General features: G+C 42.2%; 1 protein-coding gene across 1 annotated transcript; it reads left to right on the plus strand.

Moving 5' to 3' along the window:
* The first annotated feature begins 262 nt into the window (after positions 1-262).
* Positions 263-8,788, plus strand: c1ql4b (complement component 1, q subcomponent-like 4b). The gene is given in 3 exon segments (XM_084705221.1): positions 263-419; positions 422-807; positions 8,609-8,788. Coding segments are annotated over 3 exon segments (723 nt in total).
* The last annotated feature ends 1,533 nt before the right edge of the window (positions 8,789-10,321 follow it).

Raw genomic sequence — 10,321 nt, forward strand, 5'->3', positions numbered from 1 at the left:
CTTTAATTTATTTCCTCTCTTCTCTCTCCTCATTCTTATTTATTTGGTCACATCCCTGGCAAATAACCCGTTGGTCTACTCATTCACAGAATTTCCCCCAATCCTTCATTCTCACCCTTTCTATCCCCTAGTTTCTTCCCACCTAGAGTTCAGTCTGGCCGGCACAACCATTCCGGCCAAGGGGGAGGAGGACTTCCTTACGCTGGCCGCCTCCCGGCTTAGCCGCAGGAAACGTGTGATTGGGGCAGGAGTGGGCGTGGCCATGGTTCTGGTGCTCCTGATCGCCATCCCATTATTGGTTCACACCACGAAAGGGGGAGGGTCTGGAGGAGGGGACACTCACTATGAGATGCTTGGCAGCTGCAAGATGGTATGTGACACTTTTACCCCCCCACAGGGCAGCCATGAGCTGTCCGCTGTCTCCCCCAGCCCCCAGACTTCACAGGACGGAGGGGCAAGAGTGGGTACCGTGGGAGCCCTGGACTTCCTGGACCCCCAGGGCCCAAAGGGCCACCAGGAGAACCCGGGAAACCCGGCCCTCCTGGACCCCCTGGTCCTGGCCCGGGCGGCTATGTTCCATCTTTGTACAGCCCCAAGATTGCTTTCTACGCAGGCCTCCGAAAACAGCACGAAGGGAGCGAGGTTCTGAAGTTTGATGATGTGGTGACCAATGTGGGAAACTACTATGAGCCCAGTACTGGCAAGTTCACCTGCCCTCTGCCTGGCATCTACTACTTCACTTACCATGTACTCATGAGGGGCGGAGATGGCACCAGCATGTGGGCTGACCTGAGGAAAAATGGACAGGTAAGGACACCAGTGCATGCTTGTGTTTGTGTGTTTGTGCTTTAGAAAGAGTTATTTTGTATTTATTTTTACGTTAGTACAACAGATTATGTGAGGAATGCTGCCATGTGAATATAATTTTGGCACTTTTAAAGACAGTTAATCAGACATGATAAAACACATATTCAGACTACCTATTCAGTTACCTCTAAATCACTTAACCAGTATAAATAAATGGCTTCAAATTGACATGCATTCATCATTTAACATTGAAATAAGAATAGAATAACTCAACCTCTCCTTCAAAGGTTAGATAAGTCCTCAATTGATAATTCAGCATCACTTCTATTACTTCATAAAAACTAATTGTAAAAGTTTCTGATAAATCCATAAGTTCATTGCTCCTGGAGATCACAGATACAAACATAGGCCTGTAGATAAATTGAGGCAAGTTGGTTTGCAAACTTCACATAATACATGAGTTGGAATGAACTTCAGTGAATGACAAGAAGTGAAAATGCTTATCTAAGTGTTCACCTCCTAATTTTGGCAGCTTGAGGGAGGGAGAGAGAATGAGGGAATGAGAGGCAGAGAGTGTGAGAAGGTAGTGACATCCAAGCGATCAACAGGATAACAATCTTCCACATCTCTGTGGAGTGATGCCAGAATGCAACAGCTGGCTACTGTCCTTTGAGGCTCCCTGGCTTTAACACTAATAAATAAACGAGGAGCAAAAGACCACCAAAAATATGAAAGTTTCCATCTGGAGATTCATGACAAGCTTGAGGAATTAAACCCTGACTCAATTGAAGAGGATTCATTTTGAAATGTGTGATGCAGAACACAAGAGTGACAACCAAGGGATTAAACAGACAAATAGAAACTTGGTTTGCCTTGTCAAATCAATCACATTGACAGGCAGTAATGTGTAACTGCAACTACCGTGAAGCTACACTCATTCCTCCTCATAACATTTATTGAAATATCTATCAATGAATCTCCAATAATTGAACTCCTTACTCTTTTTAGAAGTTGCACCCAACTCTTTAACAAGACCTCAATATTCAAGACCTCAAGACAACAATATTCACTCTTAATGGACTCATCTAACGCAGACATTTTATATGACCTAGTCAATAAAGAGAGTGGTAGATTATTCTCTGCCTGTTTGCTCATCAATTGGACAGGCTGCTCAGTAAAATAGACAGACAAAAATGTAAATGTAATTGGGGGAAATGGTTTGTCACGTGTCGTGCCAGGTATTGTCATTCCTGTCCACTCCTGCTTTTAAATCATTCATAGCCTTTAGATGAGATCCTCTCTTCTCCACCTGCGCCCACCTTTTACAAACACACATGCACACATAGACACACACTATCTTTGACCGCCCCTACTCACATCCCTTCTGGCTTGTCTATTGGCTTCCCAATAGATTATCTCATTTTAATTATCTTTTCCATCAACTAAATTATTTAACCCAATTCAGTGCCCATCCTGCCCTTGCAGGCCCACTCAGTGATACTACTTTGCTGTGAATAGACAAGTGTTCTCATACTAGATGAGCAAACCAATTTTATAAATTAGAAAAACACAATACAGATAAAAATAAATTAATGAGTAAATAATCTCAATACTAAACTGGCAAATGTCTAGGTTACATACAGTGACTATTGGTTGTTTAAGCAATGTGGATTGCATTACAGATTTTAGGGAATTAAATGTGTCTTCTTGGTTCTTTGAAGCACTAGTTGTAGATACAATTGCGCATTTGTGATTTACATTCACCAGTCTTTTAACTTGAAGTGACTGTTTGGTCAAGCAGTGTCAGACTCGCAGAAAGATGCAGTTTATCCACACCAAGTTAAAGGGAGCAGAGATTAAGACAGTCGGTAGAAATGACTGTAAACGGGACAGGCTATGAACAAATGGAACGAGAATGATCAAAGTAAGGAGAAAAAGATAGATGGACATGCAGAGGAGAGCAGACAGAGGAGGAGGAGAGACTGCTAATGTGAAGCCAACATGAGAGGGGTGGATTAGATCCCCATAAAGAAGACAGAAGAGGAGAAATACAGTCAACTAAGGTGCAGCGATCAGGTAAAACACAGAGAACAGCAATGCTATCCATGATGTTAAATAAATAAAAGACCTAATAGCCATTTTTACAGTATCTGTTAGCTATGGCCTTATTGATGATCGTTCATCAATTACTTTACCTAACTTTAAAAGCTACATGGACGCTAGAGATGGATCAAAAATTGCAGCTACATGTTTTGAGAGCCATTTAAAGATTTGTGTTGAGATGGATGACCTTTTCTATAGATTTATAATTTACAACCGATATATACCTTGCCCTTTGCAATGATGAGCTGGTATGTGCATCATGAATATTTATAGTGCAGTATGAAGTCTATGGGTTGGTCAGTTTGGGTTCTGAATGGTCACATTTTTGGTTCATCCTGATTTCACTCAAATTCACCCTCATTGGTTTTACCACAATGTGTCAGGCATCTTGCTGCAGGTAATGGTAGGAGAGGTTAAGACATAAGGAGGATAAATATTGGACTTGGAAAAAATTGGGAAAAATTGGAAATCTTGTTTTGCACTTGGCCAAACATTTTTGGCAATGTAAATCAAATATTGTTAGGGTTAGGGTTACAAGCACTGCCAATTAATATAAACTAAACCAGCAAATTAATTACTTTAATATTATATGCCAGTGCTTTATTTGCAAGGACAACCATATTCAGGAAAATAGTAAGTAAACAGCTCACTTTCATTAAGTTGGCATGATGTGGCTGCTGTCTGAAGTAGGAGACTAATTAAGGTGCTTGAGTTAAGGTGTCAGTACAGGTTTCAAGCCTCTGCATTTTAAAGTGAAGTAAATCACCATGTGTTTTCCTTTTTCCTTACTTAGCACCTTTTTTGAAACTGCCATGGTAAGAGTTTGATGTCAAGGAAGCAGTTATACGGTACATCTCTATACCATCTCTCGTATATATTCTTTTACATTTTATAACGTATATATGTATTAGTTGATATGTCCATGTTCAGCCATCATGAATCATGAACACATGTATATCCCAAATGTTTCTGCCTCTCACTCCATCCTACTGTTTCTGTAACATACAGCACATACATCCACTTGTTGGGAATGCAGGAGGCCACTGTAGTGTTTATTAAACATTATCAGACATCCCCCCCCCCCCCCCCCCCCCCCCCCCCGGGACGCAATCACGACACGCCAAATTCACCTGTTTCGACCATAAATGACCATTGCACAGTCTCGCGCTCGCTATAAATAAAAAATCCCAGAATTCCGGGAGATTGCGTAGCGTTTGCGGGTGTCAGGGATATTGAAATGCGGGACACTCCCGTAACTTCCGGGAGACTTGGGACGTCTGCATTGTACTTTTTTTTTGTTTCTCTCTCAAAGCTTCACATTCCCTCGTAAAATGTCATTAAAAGGTAGGGGGCTCACTTAATGTTTCCAGATTATAAAAAAAATAATTGGTGAAAGTTTTTAATGAGCCATTTTCAATAGAAACATGAGCCTTAGACATTGTCAACAAATTGTTTCACATTATCAGATGTGCTTTTCTAACTGATATTCAGTAAAAGCTGAAGGCATGGCATTAACTCATGACCTTTTATATTTATATAATGAGTTAGTTGATATTATCAGATGATATGGTTACTAAGATCCATAAATACTACTTCATCAAAAAACATTTAAGTGTTTGTAAAGAAGGTGTGCAGTAGCACATTTGTCAGTTTTTGACCATCCTCATTACTTGGCATGTCAAAAATGCCAACATGGGTCAACAAATTACCATCCATTTACTAAGTGGAACGTTACCTAAATCCATTGCATAACCTATGCTGCAGTTCAGGCACTGCAGGTACACCAGCCCTCAGCTGAAACTCCTTTATATCCAATTAAAGTGTCTCCTCCCTTTGGAGGCTTCAACCTAGAGCCAATTAGAGACTTTCTAATCAATGTCTTGACACCTTAGGTCCAGAGTGTCATGGCAATGTATTAGCATTTAGCATGCCAATTAAGGTGCAGATTCACCATTTCTTGTAAAGGGCTCCTCGTCCCACAGATCCCACAGTAATTGAGACCGAGTGCACCTTAACCTTGCACTGGAAAGAGAGGGAGTGAGAGGACTACAGCATTTTTTTAATGTGCCACTTCCATTGCCTTTGTTTTTTATCCAATCCTTCTCATTCTGCCCATTGTGGTCCCTCAGGTGAGTTTAAGAGATCCCTCTCAATCGCCACGCTCCGCTCTGAGAGGTCTGTACATCACGCTGAATGAATCCTGTCAGTTTTATTACCAGAGGAGCAGGGCACCACTGCAAAACAAAAAAAATAACAGACTACACGGACCCCACCTCCCCAGTCTCATTCCTAACCCCCCTGAAATAGGCTCGCTTGATCAGTTTGTTATCCAACATACTCCCCCCCCCTTCACTCTAAGCCCCCTTCAGCTTGGCTCCCCTCACCCTCTTCCTGTGCCCAGACTGTTAAAGTGCATGCAGCTGCACTTTCCTCTGTGCCCTCTTTCTAATTTCAGTCACTACCCCTCTTTTTATTATCTCTTTCACCCCACCTCGTATTTTTTCTCACCCCATGCCCTTTCCTCTCTTCACTATAGCAAGCATTAACTTGACAGCAACACCAAATCAGCATCAAACGTTAGTTGATATTACATAGTTGTCAGCTAACAAACTTAAATTCCCATTTAACTCAACCTTTCAGTTTTCCGCTTTCTTTTACACAAAACAGCCTTTGCAAACTTGCTCCATCTCTCCACCTCCACTTCCCTCACTCTCTGCCTTCTATTTAATGGTACCCCTATAATGAGAAGTGAAGGCAGTGTAATCCTGTGCTGTCCCACGAGTCCCTGCTTTCTCCAGCAGTAGCAACTCAATTCAGAGCTGCATAGGGCCAATAGACAGAAATTCCCTCCATTGTCGATATCAATCTCCACCTCGGTTGACAGAAATCCAGATTTTCCTCTCTCTCACTTGTACTGATGCCCAACCCCTCGTCTATGCTTGTAGAGAAAAACAAGAATTTATCTTGATAGGTACTGAAAGCCCAATTTAGTTTCCCCTGTTTGTATCATCGCCTCTCAGTAAGTACTTAATATTCAATTACATTAAGTCATTTTAGCAGACGCTCTTATCCAGAGCGACTTACAGTAAGATTTCAGATCTGCAGTTTCAAAAACAGCAAAATGACAAGAAAATGTCCCTTTAATTGTTTTGCAGTTACTTTGGATGTAAGAAAAAGGAAGGTCACTCGAAAAACTGTAATTGTATACTTCCCATGATCACACTGTGGATCAGCTCATGTGTTTTAGAAAAGGTTATTGAGTATTACATGATGATGCTGAGTCACAGACTTGAACTTGCAACTATACATTCATCATAAACATTAAACAAATGTCAGTGGCTGCATATATTTTCTGCTGTCTGATCCTTGGTGGAGTAAGGTCTCCTACGTAGCCAGACCAGATGAGCCAGAAATAACAATGCTCTTTATCACTAGCAAATATAATTAGCTAAATCACAGAATGTTAGATTGGTCATTATGGGGTGGAGGGGTAAATGCCAGTGTCAGTGTCTTGTTGTGGTATTAACATATGGGCTATTCACATTCAAATCTATGGTTAAATAAAAGAAAGATTTTACTATAGCTTCTCAAACTGTCTGCCCCTCCAAATGTAATTCAGAGAATCTCAAGGGATTAATGTCACTCAAGCATGTAGACAGATGCCTGGGTGTACAGCAAGTCAGGCTCTGTGTTTTAATACATCTGTTTGAATCAACATTGGATTTCCTCAGGAGGGCTATTATTCTTCTCGCTGAAGAGAAAGTATATGGAACACAGCCAAATAGCCTATATATTTCCTGACCCAAGTGGGATACATAAAAACTTTACTGTATACTGACAAATAAACCTTAGTACAGGCTTTATAGACAACACTGTGTGTGCCAAAGGATGGATTCCTATCCTGACCTCCTGCACTATTTCATGAGGCCAGTTGACCGCTGTAGCCTACTCTGTGGCCCCATTTATTGTGATTGTATGGAGTTATTGAGGAGTGGGAGCCATTAGGGAGGGAGCTGCCAGGGTTGTTCGCCTACCAATTACCGAACCATGTAGCCCTGTTGCCCAACCCCGACGCATCTGGAGTTTGGGGGTGGTAGTGGGGGGGAGGGGGGAGGGGGCTGAGGGGGGTCCCGAGAGAGCTGCCACAGCACCGCTTCGTTAATCAATCCGATTTAGACCGGACAGGGACACGCTTAACCGCCGCTCCCGCCAACACTGCCACGGCAGGGAAAGAAAATGCAAGCGTGACCTGCATCTCATTCTTAGAGAAAGGACAAAAAAAGATGGATAGATGGGTCCAGAATGAAGAGATAGTGTTTGAGAGAGGGGGGAGGGGGGAATTGGGTTCCAAATGGAGGAGGGATGATGGAGAGGGCGTTGAGCGTCTAGAAAGAGACAGAACAATTAATGGAGTGATGTGCATTGAATTGAAAACAAAGAGAACATATCGATTCATTTGTGTCATGGGGGCAGTTCTTGTGCAACATGCTGCAGGTATATGGAAAGAAATAGTAATGAGTTGATGAACGGAACACAAAGCTAATTATTTTGAGGAAGATTATAAGATTATAGAACTGGTTAGTTAGATCTTATCCAACATAGCCGATCATAGAAGGGGACACTTGGTGACCAAGATAATGTAACACATCTGCAGCCGTGCTCAGACCCAGGAAGGGAGACAAGGAGAGGGCATTTCATGAATATGGATGTCCATAAAATTAAATGGATCCGATGCTTGAATAGACAGAAACTTGCATAATTATAGTACTATCATTTTAAGCAGCTTTCGTCAATGGGGCCACAAATGCCTAATTGAGGAAACACACAACAGAAACATTTACTGAAGTCCACGACAGCTAATTTTCTAACACACTATGCACAGTATTTAATGGTTTTGTTTCAAATTGTTGTAGTGTGTATCTGTAGCTGTAAAATATGATACTGTATTTATACCAGGAGCATGGCCAGGCCCCCTTGTAGTTACACCTCGGATTTATACACTGGGCTTCTGTTTCAATTCCTAAACTATGTACTGCATACGTCTTCAACCTGATTGCCTTTCTTGGAGGAAGCCAAACAGATTGATAGTCTAGTGAACCATGTCTTACCTGACACTATCTCAACTCTAAACAATCCGGGGGATCTCTATCCGACCCACATCTACCACAGCTTGAAGAGCAGGAGGCTATGTGAGCATTCTTGAGAAAATCAATAAGGGGAAAGTGAGGTGATGCTCTGAGCTTGGGGTCAGAGGTTGGTGAACACAACATCTATTTGGGCACGACATACCCATTAGACAGGAAGCCCTGACATTCTACCAAGACCCCAAAGGAAAGCAGGAAATTGTATGATGCAAGTCTGGTCACACGAAAGGAGAGAGAGAGAGAGAGAGACAGAGTAAGAGAGAGAGAGAGAGAGAGAGAGAGAGAGGGGGAGGGAGAGAGAGAAATAACATCATCAACAAACTATGTTTAGGTCCAAATGTTTTACAGATCTGAGTTGGTGAAACTTATTGTAATTATTGAGTTCAGGGGTAGAATTACAAACAATCGTTTTGTGGCTGTTAAAATGAGGTCACATACAGGAAATACTTTATAATCCTACCACATCCACTTGTGTCACCCTCCTCACCCCCCCAATTAACTTTAACATAACTGCCATATCCCCTTATGTGCCATATCCCCCCCCCCCTCAACAGGTGAGGGCCAGTGCGATTGCTCAGGATGCGGACCAGAATTATGACTACGCCTCCAACAGTGTCATCCTTCACCTGGATGTGGGGGACGAGGTGTGTGTGCAGCTGGACGGGGGCAAAGTTCATGGCGGAAACACCAACAAATACAGCACATTCTCCGGCTTCCTTATCTACCCTGACTAACAGCACTATCACACACTGAATCACACCCTGAATCACACACTGACTCACACACTGAATCACACATTGACTCACACACTGAATCACACACTGAATCACACACTGAATCACACACTGACTCACACACTGAATCACACACTGACTCACACACTGACTCACACACTGACTCACACACTGACTCACACACTGAATCACACACTGACTCACACACTGACTCACACACTGACTCACACACTGAATCACACACTGACTCACACACTGAATCACACACTGACTCACACACTGAATCACACACTGACTCACACACTGAATCACACACTGAATCACACACTGACTCACACACTGAGTCACACACTGAATCACACACTGACTCACACACTGAGTCACACATTGACTCACACACTGAATCACACACTGACTCACACACTGATTCACACATTGACTCACACACTGGCTCAAACTCACATTTTGTTGCCAAACAAACACAAGCGTGTTTGTTGTGTTGCAGAGCTTGTAGTCGGAAATGCTTGCAGTCAGAGAAATACAGCAAAGTAATTAACCACAATAACTTTGTTACTAAAATACAACCTCCCTTAACACGTCAAATCTACTGTAGACCCTCCCCAATGTTGTGTCTTTCCAAACTAATTTGTGTTCTGCAATTAAAGAAGTAACATTTGGTGATGGAAATAATACAAAAATCAAGTCTTGACAAACAGTTGTTTGTAACCATTATTATATTGTACAGTATATAGTGTATTCTTAACATTAGATATGATATATATATATATATATATATACATATATTTACTTGGTAAGCACATGCATATATGTGTAATTATGTTTGTGGAAGCACAGCAGTAAATTATTCTCATGGCCTTTCACACACTAACACAAACAGTCTGATTAATTGAACTTTTCCTATCTATTGTTACATTACATTACAAGCTGACCATTTCAGCCACCAATGTGGAATTGAGTTAAATGGTCTCCGAATGCAGGCCGTAAATCGAAGACTGGTTGCCCCCCTCATCCCCCCTCGCTGCGCTAAGAGATGGATTTCCAATACGGCCAGAGACACCTAACGAGAAAAGTCATGAATATATTGATCAGAACTGATAATACACCCAACACCACCAACATCCAGTATGCTGTATGTGTGTGTGTGTGTGTGGGTGTTTGCTTAACCCTGTGTTTGTGTGTGTGAAGATAAGTATCGTGTTCTTGTTAGTTTTGCCCATCTGCCCTCGTCCAAGGCCAAAGGAGAAGGGATCTGTCTGTGTGTGTGCATGTGTGTGTGTCTTTGTCTTGAGTGTGTGCATGTGTGTGTGTCTTTGTCTTGAGTGTGTACATGTGTGTGTATGTGTGTGTGTGTGTGTGTGTGGGGGGGGGGGTCTTGAGTGTGTACGTGTGTGTGTGTGTGTGTATGTGATTGGGTATCCATGAGGCTCAGTGTAGGTATTCTCACAGAGCCAGAGCTGATGACGGAGGCCCATCATGTTCTGCTCATGTACCTCAACATCCTCCCCTTGGACT

Source organism: Hypomesus nipponensis, chromosome 9 (assembly GCF_054491055.1).
Source record: "Hypomesus nipponensis isolate SF chromosome 9, ASM5449105v1, whole genome shotgun sequence".
Taxonomy (NCBI): domain Eukaryota; kingdom Metazoa; phylum Chordata; class Actinopteri; order Osmeriformes; family Osmeridae; genus Hypomesus; species Hypomesus nipponensis.